We start from the raw sequence: 15,532 nt of genomic DNA, 5'->3' as shown, positions 1-15,532 counted from the left end.
TGGGTTTCAATCCAAGAATTTTTTTTTATTTCGGTGCACTAATTCTGATACAACAATCTGAATAATATACTTTAAAAGCAGTTTGTACTAATTAGTATTCTAGAAAACTTGGCAATCAATACTATATTTTCCCAATCTGAGTTTAGTTAAATACATATTTGTGCCATTTGAATTTTTATTTTAAATCTGTTTGAAATCTAAATTCTGAAATAAAATTCAGTTTTGTACACTTTCAAATTTACTTTTTTACATTCTTGTTCAAAATGTACACTCTACCATACCAAACTGAATTCAAACCATTCACTTGGAATTGAACAAAATCCTAGCCGGTACCAGATTGTACTATCATAAGTCCAGGGCTGAAGACGGGGAGGGAGTTCAGCTTGCAGCTGAGCTGCAGCAAAATCTGTCACCTGCTGTGTCCACCAGACACAGCGGATGACCATCAGTGTACTGGCTGCTGCAGATGCCATATGATTGCTGTGACCAATCACAGCAGATCACATGACAGGTATACACAATGGATTTCATTCATGACACCCATTGTGTACTATTGTGTTTTATCTCTGTAATTGGTCACAGTAATCACATGGTGTGTGGGTTTTTTTTTTTTTTACATACTGTCACCAGTTAGAATCCCTGATCATTGCCACACCAGTTATGTGATGATGCTGTGGTGAAAACAATTTTTCAAAATCTTAATTTTCCCAAAAAAATACAATTTCAAAACTTGCTATTCCTCTTTAATTACCTCAGACTGTCTAACTTTCCAAAAAAGAGGCAACTGAGGGGTATTTGCACTGTTGACGTTTGGGGGGTATTTGTACTGTTCTGATGTTTTCGGGCCTCAAATGAGTTCGGCTATCAGTACATCAGGACTGATAGATGGATAGTAGACTTTCCTACAGAGTAAACAATATACACTGATTTATTTTCTGTAGCAGAATACAGTTTGACTTAACATTAAAGAGATTAATTGCAAAATTGTTTTTTATTAAAATTAAAAAAGGTGATTACCACCAAAAGAGCTCTGTGTGTGAAAAAAGGATAGAAATCTCATATGGATACAGTGTTGCCTGACCATGCAATTGTCTGCCTCCTTAACGCCTGCAGAAAATTGGATGGTGGAGTGAGACTGGGAACCATGGACATGAGTGGAAAAGTGTGGGTAGAAGATGGGGGGGGGGGGGGGGGGGGAGATGCAGTGAAACTAGGGGATCCTAGTCTGCATAGGGATAAAGAAAAGGGGGAGGCTTTGTGTTAGCAAGAGGGAAGGGGGAGGAGAGGAAAATAGATGGGAATCAAGGGGACCTGAGGGATGGGGAATACTGTCAGCTGGTAAGGAATAGCCACAGTAAGTAGGCTGGCAGGGAGGGGAGAGGGTGTGATCTCCACTGGGAAGTAGGCAGTGTTGCAGGTACCCTGGGACACACACCTGTGAAGGTGAAATGGCTTCAGAGAACAAGACGATGAAGAGGGAACATTTGTTCCACTTTTCTCAAAACTGGTCATTTTGAAGTTCAGCTGGAATGACTCTTAACCTGCAAGTGATATCGCTCACCTCCACATGACTTTAGGAGATGTTTGACTTTTTCCAAAAATGCTATGCACTTAGTTGTCCATTTGCCATAAAGAGGAATTTTATTTACTCGTATGTTGCAAGTCAGCTGTTTTTTCTATTCAATGTTTATTTCAGCGTGTCTCCCTTTATAGATTTGGTAAGTCATGCTATGGTGTGGATAAAATTAGATCTTAATAATTATTTTTTTTTTTTTTTGTTCATTGCACATTTTCTTAGGGTTAAAGTGAGCACTAAAGCACTTTTCTGCAAAGATGCCAACTACAAATGAAACTGATGACCGTATGAAAAAGTTTAAGAATAAAGGCAAAGATGCAACAGTAAGTTCACATGTTCTTTGTACTTCTTCTTTAAAGCACATCCAAAAACAAAATGTATATGTTCCTATTTACCAGTCAATAGATGTGGTGACTGCATTAGTTTTTTTTGGGTTTTTTTTTTCCAGGCTTTTCTCTTTTCAACTGGCCAGTAACCTTCCTATGTCTGGGTGGCTACCTTAATTCTTCCCTTGTGTCTATGGAGGAAGCAACCTGGGTTTAACTACTATGCAGGGGTGAACTGACCATTCGAGTACTCGGGCACTGCCTGAGGGCCTGGGGTCAGTAGGGGGCCCCATGAGAAGCCTCTGGTACTTTTTTTTTTTTTTTTTTTTTTTTTTTTTTAATAGGCTTTTGTGGGTGTGGACAAGGACAGGGGCCCCATGATCCCCTATTGCCCGGGGGGGCCCCGTGAGTCGTCTGTCTGCCCCTGCTACTATGTTTATCTTTAATCTCATTACACTATGGGTGAAATCGTTTTTAATTTTCTTTCTAAAAATGTTCTTTGCCTAAAAGCAAAAGCAGGTACGATGTCTAAGGGCAACTAAACATCAGATCATTTTTTGTTCTTAGTTGTGCTTTTAAACTTCTGGAGCTTTTTATTCTGTGCTGCTTTGTTAAAGGTGTATTCAGATCATAACATGCCTTCACCCTTCCCCTTTATTATGGTAGTTTCCAACTACTGTTTATAGATTCAGCCACCATGCAGGTTTATGCTCTCAGAACAATTGGACAGTACATATGAAAACAGCCTCTGCTGTGTAATTTATGCTCTCATGATGGTAATTTGTCTTGTCGCTATCAGTTTTTTGCCATGGTGAAATGTTTTTCCCAATATCTATAGATCTACTGAACTTAAATACAATTACTGCCTGTATGTGTTGTGTGGTGTTGGGTTTAGAGGTCAAAGAGCACATTTTGGGGTTGCCCAAAAAGTAAGAATATATTGCACTTACCAGTCCTCATTCACCACATCTAAAGACTGATAAGCTGTTTATACTTTCTAAACACAACAAAAACGTGTATTAGTAAAATTATTTCACCACATTTTGTTGCTGTAAGTACAGAAATACCTGTTGGTCCAGACAGTATTCCAGTGACTAACTTGACCAGTGCATCTCCTGTCCAGAAATCCTTAGTGTTATCTATTTTGCTCAGTTCAACTCTTTTGACGCTACAGAACACCCCTATGCTATGAGTGGGGAGAGTTCAATAGTCCGAACACACTTGCTGTAGGGTGACATTATTGGTGGGATTAATATAGTATATTGTATTGGCAATTGTGATCATGCTCCCATTGGATGGTGATTGCAAAATCACACCTTTTTTAGAAGGACCATTACACAAGTATGCCTAATACTGTAACCAGAGTGACTTTGTGCCCTGGACAGAACCCCTTTAACTAGTTTTTATCTGGGTAAATTGGTGATCACCTGTATACATCTAAAGACCAGTTCATGAAGATTTGTCATACAGGGGGTGATGAGATGGGTAATTTCAGACTGTATTTAGTATTTGAGACCATAATTGAATCAGATGTTTCTTTACATGAAATAAGAACGGCTTTCTCTGGTTAAATTTTTGGGTGTTGTGTGGGGGATATGTTTTAGAATTTGGTTGCGGCCAGCTTTATTGCCAGTATTTTATTCTCTAGGAACTAAGGCGACGAAGAGTTGAGGTCAATGTCGAGCTTAGAAAGGCCAGGAAAGATGAGCAGATTCTTAAAAGGAGAAATGTGTCATCCTTCCCACAAGATTTACTTATCTCTCCTGAACAGCAAAAGATTCAACAGGTACCTCTTCATTTTCATACATAAAAAAAAAAAACTTGGATATGAGATGTGCTCCCATAGTTGTGTTCCTGAATGTTTGAACAGAAGACTTTCTGCTTGTAATTTGTATACTTAGAAAGCCTTATTTACTAATGCATGTATACAGATTCTGCTTATGCTTTGCAGTGATAAATGGTTGTGTACTAAATTCTTGTGCCCTTCAACAGTCTGACATTTGGGTTATACTGCCATCTACAGGAGGTTGAGATACATGCAAATCATGTTAGGCTTCTTTATAACCCTGTTTCTAACTGATGCCCTGTACACACTATCAGAAAATCAGATGACAAATCTTTTAGAGGGATTGTACAATAATCTGGTCATTGATACACAACTTTCAACAGGCTATCATGACAATATCCGAAGGAACAAGCATGGAACTTTTTCTTGTACAATAGCCACACAAACTATTTTTGTGTAATCCGTACAGTATTCATCTGAAAAGAAACCAAGACCATGTATGCTCAAACGAAAGCATACTTTACACCACTTCTGAAGCTGTATTCTGTCTGAGTATTTTTGTAACTTTAGTAACCTCTTAATTTTCAATGAGACTAGCATGCAACCAAAAACTAGATCAAGTCGTCTGTGTGTAGTTAGCTTGTAGGTAGGTCTGTTTTCTCCACTGTAGGGCCGCTTGTCTGCAGCAGCAAAGCAAATGGGGAAGAAGTCAAAGTTCTTCCTATGGTTTCTTTGGTCACAGGGAGGCAGTTATCTGGATGCTGGTGGATATTTTGGGTCAGGCAGACTATTTAAGACCCTGGCTTCCAGGTTTGCCAAGCGCTATGCAAGTGACACGGGGCGGGTCAGGGAAAGGTTCCAGAGGAATAGAGAGTGCAGAGACATCCTTCATGGAAGCCTCCCCAGTTGGGTATAGACAGCCAGGCCTCATTCTGCTCCTTGAGACAGATGCTGTTGGCACCTGAGCTGCCATTCTGCTGCCTCTTGCTGTTACAATTTGTGTGTTTCCAGTCTAGTTGCCTTTCTATATTAAAGATGAAAAAACATCACATTAAGTGTAAGCAACCCCCCTCCCCCCCCCCCCCCACCCCCACCCCAAAAAAAAACAAAGCAGCTGCTTCATTTGTGCAAATTCACACTAAAAAAAAAAAAAAAAAGAGAAAATAGTGAAAGCAGGCGCTAGTCGTGGCTTTCAACCTGTATGGAGTAAAAAAAAAACCTTATACCAACACCCATATAAACAATATAGTAAATATGTTAATAAAAGTCAGTTTAAATATCCAAATAGTTCATTAATAGTCCTTAAACACTGTCTTGACCATAAACCAAATCTTCAAAAGTGTGTGTGCTCTCTCCAGGTCCAGAGCTCTGGCGCAGCCTCTGGAACAGGGACGGACAACTCATGGGGCCCCCGGGCAATAGGGGATCATAGGGCCCCTGTATTCTTGCCCAAACTCAAAAAGCCTATTAAAAAGGTACCAGGGGCATCTCCTGGGGCCCCCTACTGACCCTGGGCCCGCAGGTAGTGCCCGAGTTTCCAAATGGTCAGTCCGCCCCTGCTCTGGAGTGACCCAGTCTCTGTAAATGAGTAAGGCTAGTTGAGTTGAAGCAGTTGAAAAATGGCATCCAACTGTGAAGCAACGCCCGGTTCCTAGGGAGCCAAGCACTGGTGTCATCCACTAGATGGAGTATTGTGCATGTGCCCCCTTTCTCCAGCCGTTCAGTGTCGGAAGCGCTATCCCACTGCTTCAGCTTCTGAAGTGCTTTGTGAACATCTGGTGAAGCTCGCAGCCCACCTAAATTTACTTGGTCCCCTCTGGCCACCTGAGACTTTTCAGTACCAGCTGCATGAGTTGGTGAGTATGCAAGGCCTTGCCCACTTTCCAGCTACACAGCACATGTCTTGCACAGAGGACAGCCCTGCTGCAACAGTGATCTCCATTCATACTGCATTTTCTAGCAGTGATTTTGCTGTATCCCCAGAGGCAACCGATTCCTATAAAAGGCCCTGGAATGCCTATTATAGGTTTGTCCTCATTCGACTTCTATAGCTCCAGTTTGAGGCTGTCTGAAAGATGTCCTATATCCACTTCTAAGTGGTGTTTTTATGTGGGGGTTTTTTGTGCAATGCAACCTACATAACATGCACGCACATGCCCTTCAGAGGTTTTACTGACAATTCAAAGTTGGATATGTTGAGGATTGTCTGTCAGTAACTGTCATGACTCCTATTGGTTATGTATGTGTGGATCAACCTTATAAGATGTCTCCATCTCAAGGATCAATCTGTCAGAAATTGACAGATGTTCATGCTCACTCAGTTAAGACTTCCCATTTCTTAAATGTCTTGCAGGACAATTTCAAGTGTCAATTGGTGGATCCCCTGTCTAGAAATGCATTGCTAGATCTATGAATTACAAATTGCAAGATCTGATTGTGAATGTGGAAATATGCAACAGTGTAGGAAACGGCGATCACAGGTTTATTGCAGTCAACCTAAATCATAAGAAAGGGAGGCACAGAGTAGGTCAAGATTCAATTTCAAGAGCCAACACTAAGCTGCACTCAATATTACAAGATGTATTAAATGGGATCAAATTCTGGAAACTATGAACTCGGGGAAAAATGGGAGTCTTTTAACCAGTTCCTGCTCAGCAAATAGTGAAATGACAGCCAAGCAGAACTTTAATCGATCCGGTTAGGTGTCATATGACCTCCCGGATCACATCTGCTGGGCCGCACTGCTAGATCGCACACAACCAATGACAGATCTGTGAAATGTCCCGTTGCCAGTACTGTGACCAATTGCAGCAGGTCTCATGGCAATTGTAAATTAATAGCTTCCTTTCATGTCATACATTGTATAGAATTGTTTTTACTAGCTGTGGCTATCTGTGTGATATTACAACAAAAAAATCTATTTCTGTTCACGTAAATGTTTGCTTATAGCAAAGCAACTATGAAAAAAAAAACCACACACAATTTAACTCCCCCAGAGTAGTACAATGTTGCTTTGGTAATATTGTACTACTCTGGTCAAGAGTAAGAATTTTTTCATATGGTCTGTGTCCCTGATCACTGCTACACCAATTTTATGACTCTACTGCACTGGTGACAGTATATGTAAGTGATTTGGTTTTTGTTTATTTTTTTGTTTGGGGGAAAAAAAAAATTACAACTTCAAAAAAACTCGCCATGCTTCTTACTAAATACCTCAGACTGTCTACTTTCCAAAAAGGGGTCATTTGGGGGTTATCTGTAATGTCCTGATATTTTAGGGCCTCAAGAAATGAGGCAGTCATGGGATCGAGGGAGGAGCCTGACCATGGCTGCGAGGGAGAGCTCGATGTGATAGCTCTGTTAGCCAGCTTCCTACACCTCAGTGTCCTGCCAAAATGCCCGCAAAACTCTAGGTGATACCTACCTGGGAGAGAGGGGGTCTTACTGGAGGAGTAAGGGCCTGAGGAGAATCTGAGTGCAGAGAAGAGGTGAAGCAGAGTGCCTGGAGTCCACCGCAGTGTGTTGCTTGGAGAACGGAGGGCACTGGGACAGCCACGTGACCCGCCGCAAGGGAGCACTGGGAGGAGGAGAAGCCGGCCAGCGTTCCCAGGCAGAGGGAGACGCCGGATCTCCCCACGAGCGCACAGGACCCACACAACCGGGGAATCGCAGGACCCAGTGGGGTGAATCTCCCCACAAACAAGTAGAGCGGCATCCTAAGTGGAGGAGCTGTTGGAGGATAACAGCACACAGGAGGAATCTGCAGCTGCCCCACACAGGAGAGGAAGACAACAGGAGGGTGAGTGAGCAGCAGAACAGACTTTCAATGGAATAAACTGAGTGGTACAGTAAAATAAAAGGGGGAGATCACCCAGGGGGCATAAAGAAAAAGCCATGGAAATCCCAGAAGAAATACAGCCTGGCAGAGGGGAGATGGAAATAGGAAAAGGAAAGACTGTTGGAAAATTCAAAAGTGTTAAACGGGACAGTAAAATAAAAGTAAACCCCCTCCCCCCCCCCCCCCCACTCCAGAGCATGGACAAGTTGAATAAGTCTCTGGACAGCATGAAAAATAAAGTTGCTAAAGGAGGTGGGCCCAAGGGTTCCCTAACAGGTACGATTAAAAAATACCCCCACAGGGGATTCTGACCCCAGAAAGACAACAGGGAATAAGTGAAAGGAGTGACCTGGAAATAAGTGTGGAAGAAAGCGCCAGACTATCCCTGGGAATAGTTAATGGCAGTCAACAAATGAAAGGAGTGGAGGTGGAAGAACAAGAAAAGAACGTGTCAAGTTCCTACCTTTTCCCAGAGGTTATGCTGCTCCATGTGCTGGCATCCATTTTGGGTTTCTGCAAAGCATGGTGGGAGCCTTTTTTATGCTTTCAGGCCTCTGCCGTCCATCCCCCAGAGGGGTGTGGTTGATCACATTTAAGCCTGTTGTCTGCACTTGCTCTTTGCATTCGTGTCCTGTATGATAGTGTTGTTGCAAGCTCTTGTTCTACTCTCGTGGCTCTCCTGGAAACTGACTCTGCTTTGTCTAAGACTATTCTCAGCCTTATTCCTTTATCTGACCTCCTGTTGCTGAACCCGGCTTGTGACCTGTGTATTGTCTACCGTTCTGTACGGTCTGTCCTGCTGTTATCGACCCAGCCTGTCTGACTACGCTATCGTTCTTATCTGGTTCCTACCAGCTATACGCCATTGGCGGTGGCCATTACCACAGCTGGGGTTACTCGGGGGGGGGGGGGCGTGACCTGATCCCTGGCTGCGTCAAGTCCATCCCCACCATCAGGGGCCCTGGTGAAGGGCAGCCTGGGGCTTAGACTCCACGCCCTGAGGGACTCCGGTCTGTGGGTGGTGGTTGTTGTCAGTCGGTGCGTGACCCTGCTATTAGGACTGCCTGTCCATTCCACAGCTCCTGCCCTGACACCTACAAATGCCAACTAAAAAAGGAATGACAGAAATGTTTAAAGGTCTTGAAAAATCAAAACATTTTGCTGGGGGCGCTCGTGAGCAGCAGCCAGGATGGCTGCCTATTAATTTACTGTCTCGGCCACCGGACACATCGGCTGATTTCTGACCCTCAGGGGGGGTCCCTCCGCTTCCTCCCTGGCCCCCTGTCCTTCCAGCACCCTGATGGGGAAAAAAACCCCAGCCCCCCGCACCTCCAGCGTCCGGCGGACCGTTCGGGAGGTTGCGGCCTACCCGCCGGAGATCGCGGGTGAAGCTGCGGCCTCGATTTTGGGCCGGCCGCCGGAGGCTTCCAGGACCCCGGCCGCAGATTCGCAGTTTTCGCCCGGGACAACAGCTGAAGCCCTGGCTGCAAGTTTGGGTCCCCTGCCATCACTACCTGCAGGTGAGATGGATCCTGGCAGTGGGGAGGACCTGGATCCCGAGCCATCCCGGCGGTCGCACATTCCATCCCTGCGGGATGCCGAGCTCCTGCGCCGCTTTAAAAGTATGCTGCAATCAGAATTGTCCTCCGCTACCTCCAAGCTGGCCGACCGTCTTTCGCGGGAAATTCGGGATTTGGGCAATCGGACGAATGATCTCGAAGATAAAATGGACGCTGCGGCCACAGTCACTGAAACTCACGAACAGGACCTGTGCGACCTTAAGAAGGAATTGGCGGATGCACTACTGCAGCTTGAGGATTTCGAAAACCGTTCCCGCCGTGGCAATTTGCGGTTAAGGGGTATTCCGGAAACGGTCACGGATCTTACCTCCACTGCTACTGCTCTGTTTCAGGAGCTGACACCCGCTATTCCCATTGACCGGCTCGAATTTGACCGCATACATCGTTCTTTGGGCCCCCGAGGGACATTATCATCAAGTTTACTTATTACCGCACTAAGGAAACTATCCTCTTGGCGGCCAGAAATAACCCTGATTTTAGCTTCCAGGGGCACCGCTACCAGCTTTTCGCGGACCTCTCTCAGACCACTCTCCAGAAGCGACGCCAGTTGAAGCCCTTCACTTCGGTCCTGGTGAAACACAGAATTAAATATGCCTGGGGCTTTCCGTTCCGCCTCACCTTCACCTACCAGGGCCGCAGTCATTCTGTGGCTACGCCGGAGGAGGCCCATTCTCTCCTAGAATCTCTAAATCTTCCCTCGGCAAGGCCGCCCCCTCTAGGCCGCATCTGGGAGCGGTCGTCCAACAGGAGGGGGGCTCTCCCTCAGACCCCTTCGCGATCAAGTCCTTCCTGTTCTTCTCCAGGCTGAAGATGCGCCTTGGAACTCCCACATATCGTCTCACCGAGGGACTACCCTGACGAGATCGTGAGTTTGGCCCTTAGGGCCTCCCCGGTTTGTCGACATTCTAGGTTGAGACTGCTCCGGCTTGCCCTTTTGGGTTTCATCCCGGGTTGGGGGGGGGTCTCTTCCTGGACTTAGGAATCGGGACTTTTTGCTGCCGCAGCCTGTTTTGGGTCCATGTGATGGTGCTTGGGTCTACGTTTGTGGCATTGGGTGATGGTTCCCTTGGGCTCCGGGGTGGGAGGTTGACCCGGTGGGCCTGGTTGGGTGGAGGGGGGTTGGCCCCTGTGGTTCTCCGGGTTTCTATGGGGAGGTCGTCGCGGAGGTTCCTGTTCCTGGGACTTTTAGTTTATTAAGATTTACTATATTCTATTATGTACATTGCCTTTTGCCCCCTGAGGGCTTCTGTTTTGATGTTTCCATTTGCAGCCATGTGTCCGGTGGTAGAGTTACCCGTAACTGTATCCTTCATGTGTAGGATGCACGTCACCATTGGTGTGACACGATTGCACTGTTGTGTATATTTTTTGTGTCTTTTTCTTTTTTTTCTTTGTTCTTTTTCTCTGTTTTTTTTTTTTTTGTTTTTGTTTTTGTTTTTGTTTTCTGCAGGGTTCCGGGACGCCATGGTCCGATCGCCATTGGGAGTGGAAATTGCTGGCTGCTTTGGGCTTTTTTCTGCTGAGCGTGTTGCGTTGATACCGCCATGGCCTCACCCCTTTTGAAAATACATTCACAAAATGTTCAGGGCTTCAATTCGCCTCAGAAACGGGCTAAAGTTTTTCATCACCTCAAGTCGCAACAAATTGATGTGGTATGTCTACAGGAGACCAGGTTTTCTCAGTCCTCCGCTCCGCGTTATCTTTCACCTCACTATCCCATCTTTTACACGGCCTCGGCTCCTGAGAAGCGTCGGGGTGTTCTGATAGCTTTTAAACGCAATCTCCCCTTTGTCTGTGCTCGGAATATAGCGGACCCCACGGGCAGGTATTTGCTTCTGCAAGGCACCCTCTGGGACCAGGAGGTTACCTTTGTCTCTTACTACGCGCCTAACCGTTTCCAGCATAAATTCTTTTCGCATCTTTGCACCATTATTTCTCGACACTCTAAGGGTCTTCTTGTTATGGGGGATTCGAATGTTACCTTAGATTCCACACTGGATAGGCGCTACGCACAAGGAGCGACCCCCTCTCATGACTTGGTGCTGGAGGAACGTATGCGCTCTCTTTTGCGGACGGCGGGGCTAGCGGACGTCTGGAGGGAACTTCATCAACTGAACGCGACTTTACATTCTATTCTAACCCTCATGACCATTTTTGTAGAATTGATCATATATTCATGCAGGTCCAGCAACTCCCCTCGGTCTGGCGGATAACTATTCCCTCCTCACCCTGGTCAGACCATGATCCTTTGGTACTCCTCCTTGCCCTTTCCGGGTCAGAACGACGCCCTTTTCATTGGCGCATCAATGACTCTTTACTGACCACTCAGGCTACCTGCCAAGAAATAGAATTCTTCTTACGGACATACTTTACGGAAAACTCGGGATCGGTCTCTTCAGCAGTGCCCCTATGGGAAGCGCATAAGGCCACGGTGCGGGGTCATGTTATACAGCTGGCTGCAGTCCGGAAGCGGGAGCGGGAACGTCGACTCTCAGAGCTTCATTCTCTCCTGGCCTCTGCGGATGCGCGTTGGAAGTCATCTCCATCCGTGGCCCATAAACGCGCTCGGGACGCTCTGGCGACAGAATTGGACCTCCTTGCCTCTTCGGAGGCGGAACGGGCCTTGCGTTGGACCAAACATAAATTCTATTCCTGTGCTAATAAGCCTGGTCCCATGCTAGCCAGGAAACTCAATTCTGTGGGGAAACCCCATAAACCGATTCGGCTTCGACTTTCCACGGGTGGCTGTACTTCTAATCCCCAGCAGATTGTTTCCCGATTCTCGGACTTCCTTTCGCGCCTCTATGCTGCCCCAGATCCCTTCCCTGTGGCCCAGGCAGAGGCATTCTTTCAGGACCTCCATCTTCCTGGATTAACCGAGGCAGCACAGGTGGCCCTCAACGCAGGTGTCACCGTACCGGAAGTGCTACAAGCAATCAAATCTTTACGGTCCACCGCGGCCCCAGGTCCAGACGGCTTCTCCGGTCTCTATTATAAAAAATTCTCAGCCCTATTGGCGCCCTTTTTAGCTGCCTACTTTAATGAGTTACGACAGGGCTCCTTGCCCTCTCCGGACGCACTTAGGGCACATATCTCTATGATTCCTAAGACGACCGCTGATGTCCAGGAACCGCAAGCCTTCCGGCCTATCTCTCTTCTTAATGAAGACTTGAAAATATTGGGCAAGATCCTTAGTTTTCGCATCAATAAATATTTGTGTAGCCTGGTCCACAGGGACCAAGTAGGGTTCGTCCCCGGGAGGCAGGCGGGTGATAATGTCCGTAAGGTGGTCCATCTTATACATTTTCTGCAACAACGGAAAATACCAGGATTCTTACTGTCCTTGGACATATATAAAGCTTTTGATTCTCTATCCTGGGAATATCTGCGGTTTGTGCTGTCTCGCTGGGGTTTCGGGGATTCTATTCTCTCTTGGATTCAAGCCTTGTATTCCTTTCCTTCGGCTTCCGTTAAATACGCTGGGTATTTCTCGGATCCCTTTCCTGTTGGGCGAGGGACGAGGCAGGGCTGCCCGCTGTCCCCGGCGCTCTTTGTCCTGGCGCTTGAGCCACTGGCTTTAGCGCTCCGGACCGACTGCAATGTATCGGGGGTTCCATACGCGGGACAGGAGTTTAAGCTGAGCCTCTTTGCGGACGATGCCCTCTTGACCCTTACTAATCCTCTGACGACGCTTCCTAATTTGCAACGGGTTCTTGAGCGCTTTTCCTTGATCTCGGGTCTACGTATTAATTTGGATAAAACCGTTGCTCTCAATATTACTTTGGCTTCAGATTTGGTTTCGCGCCTACAATCCCACTTCCCTTACCGGTGGGCTTCCTCTTCTCTTGAATACTTGGGCATTCGCTTGACCCCCACCTATGACTCCCTTTTTGCTGCAAATTATTATCCTTTGCTTAGCTCCTTATCTTCTCTTATGCGTTCCTGGCAATTTCCGCACCTGTCTTGGATAGGACGGGTTCATTCAGTGAAAATGACCATCTTGCCGAAATTGTTATAATATTTTCGCACCCTCCCAGTGCGGGTTCCCCCTCATTTTCTTCGGTTGCTTCAGGCGAAGTTTATGCGTTTTTATCTGGGCCAATAAGCATCCCAGAGTTTCTAGAAATACGCTCTTTGCTCATAGACTCCAAGGTGGTCTTGGGGTACCCAATGTAACTAAGTATTATCAGGCGAGCCAAATTGCCCCGCTGTCTATGTTGCACGCTTCCTCCGATGTTCCTCTCTGGGTCCTGCTGGAACTGCCTAATTTTGCCCCTATCGCACTATCGACCCTTCTATGGCTTCCCCCTGCCCTGCGCCCTACGGCGCTGAGTCCGATGTTGCTCCATGGCCTACGAGTCTGGGACTCTGTACGTTACTCCAGTGGCCTGATGTCACCTTTCTTGCCCTTGCTTCCAATCGTTAATAACCCTCTTTTCCCGCCGGGTCTAGATCACCCGAGGGCATTTTCTTGGTGGGTGGCTCATGGTTTCTCACAGGTGCGACACTTTTTGATTTTTCGGTCCTTTCCCACCTGGAATGTCCTCCGGGAGTCTCGGGATGTTCCCCCAGCGGAATTTTTTCGGTACCTTCAATTGCGGCACTGGCTACTCTCGCTGAGGGCCACTTCTGCTTTCCCATATCAGACATCTGCCTTTGAACGGCTTTGCCAGCAGCGTCCGGGCGCCCCGGGCCTTATCTCCCTTCTTTACGCAGCTTTGAACAGATGCTCGTTGCACACTTCTATTTCATATGTAGTTCAGTGGGAACGTGACCTGGGAATGGCTGTGGATCCAGAGGACTGGAATAAAGCCTGGTCCCTCATAGCTAAATGTTCGTTTAATACGACCACGCTGGAAGCAGCCTATAAGGTATTGTTTCGTTGGTATTGGGTGCCGGCTCGTTTGGCCCAGGCTAACCCTGCCTGTAGTGATCGATGTTTTCGGGGTTGTGGCCATCGTGGCGATGTACTGCATATCTGGTGGTCATGCCCGAGGTCGGTTCGTTTTTGGTCTCGTGTGTTTGGCCTCCTTTTCACTTTGTTTCATCTCTCCATACGCCGAGATGCTCGGTATGCTTTGCTTCATTGCCCCATACCGGGCCTCTTGGCTCGTCAGCAGCGGTTGACTTCCTATTTGTTTTTATCGGCCACTAGGACAATTGCCCAGGCCTGGAAGAGTCCGTTTGTACTTTTTCAGGGGGTGCGGGATCGTATGACTACTATGATGCTCAATGAACAGATGTCGAGTATATGCAACGACTCTCAACATAAATTTTTGAAAATATGGGAGCCATGGTTGCAATATGCCTTTCCCACGCTCCCCCCGGCCAGTGTAGGGAGGTGATGGAGTTTTGTATTGGCGCTCATGGACCCTTGCTCTCTGGTGTGTGTTTTTGGTTTTTTTTTGTTTTTTCTCTTTCTTTCTTCTCTGCTTTTCTTCTTTCCTTTTCTTTTTGTTTTGATGTGACAGTGGACAGCTGTCTTTAGTTGCGATAATCTGAGTTTCACTGATGTTGTTACCTATGTGCCATTGATAGCCCCTACGTGGGCATACGTTTTGCCTTATTGGAATTAGAGCGTTGTCTGCTCTATTATGCATTTTCTATTGGTGCAATTGATAGCCCCTGCGTGGGCGTGTTTTGTTGCCTCTGTTTTATACTGTTTAAAATTAATAAAAACCATTGAAATACAAAGGTCTTGAAAAATCAATACAAGAGATGGCAATAATACAGAAAGATCTGGGGCAAATACGATCAAGAGTGGAGGAGACTGAGGGAAAAGTAGATAAACATGCCCAAATTCAGAAATTAGAAAAACAGATGGTAGAAATGAGAAGAACAAAGCTGCTATATAAAATAGAGGTTCAAGAAAATAGGGATAGGAGATGTAATCTAAGGATACGAGGAGTTCCAGAGATCTCACAAGGAGAAGACTTAATGGGTATAATATGCAAAATGCTGAATATTATAATGGACAGACCTGCATCCGAGACTCTTAAATTGGACTGAGTATATAGAATAGGAAAATTCCAAGATAAGGTAAAGAAAAATCGAGAGATGTAATCGTGCAATTCCATCATTATTGGGATAAAGAGATATGGAAGATCAAAGGAAGAACAGCTATTAAATATGGAGAAATAAATATCCAGATCTCTGCTGCTTTAGCAGCTGAGACATTGACAAGGAGATCTTTGAAACCATTATTAGAGCAGATGAAGAAGCAGAATGTTCAATATAAATGGGGCTACCTGGCGTGCTTAATCAGATGGAAAAACTGGTGTTCAGCAAGATTAAGATTTCCTGAAGATAGAGACTTTTGTGAGAGACGTGATTTGCAGAAAACAGATACCTGGGTGGGAAGGAGAGATATGGGCCATAGAGGATTGGCAAGCAGTCAGAAGGAGAAATAGAGCAGAGGGGGTGTGT

General features: G+C 46.1%; 1 protein-coding gene across 3 annotated transcripts in view; it reads left to right on the top strand.

Moving 5' to 3' along the window:
• KPNA7 (karyopherin subunit alpha 7) overlaps nucleotides 1-15,532 on the top strand; it is a 132,374-nt gene that overhangs the window by 36,664 nt on the left and 80,178 nt on the right. For all 3 annotated transcript variants that reach the window (XM_089691486.1, XM_089691469.1, XM_089691478.1), the window contains exons 2-3: nucleotides 1,799-1,899; nucleotides 3,551-3,688. In XM_089691486.1, the coding sequence (XP_089547612.1) occupies nucleotides 1,834-1,899; nucleotides 3,551-3,688 (204 nt within the window). In that variant the 5' untranslated portion in view covers nucleotides 1,799-1,833. The remainder of the gene's footprint in view (nucleotides 1-1,798; nucleotides 1,900-3,550; nucleotides 3,689-15,532) is intronic.

This window comes from Staurois parvus, unplaced genomic scaffold (assembly GCF_062004578.1).
Source record: "Staurois parvus isolate SC_StPar_1 unplaced genomic scaffold, SC_StPar_1.0 ptg000022l, whole genome shotgun sequence".
NCBI classification, from domain to species: domain Eukaryota; kingdom Metazoa; phylum Chordata; class Amphibia; order Anura; family Ranidae; genus Staurois; species Staurois parvus.
Note: the sequence above shows the minus strand (reverse complement) of the source record. Positions and strands in the feature narration are given on the sequence as shown.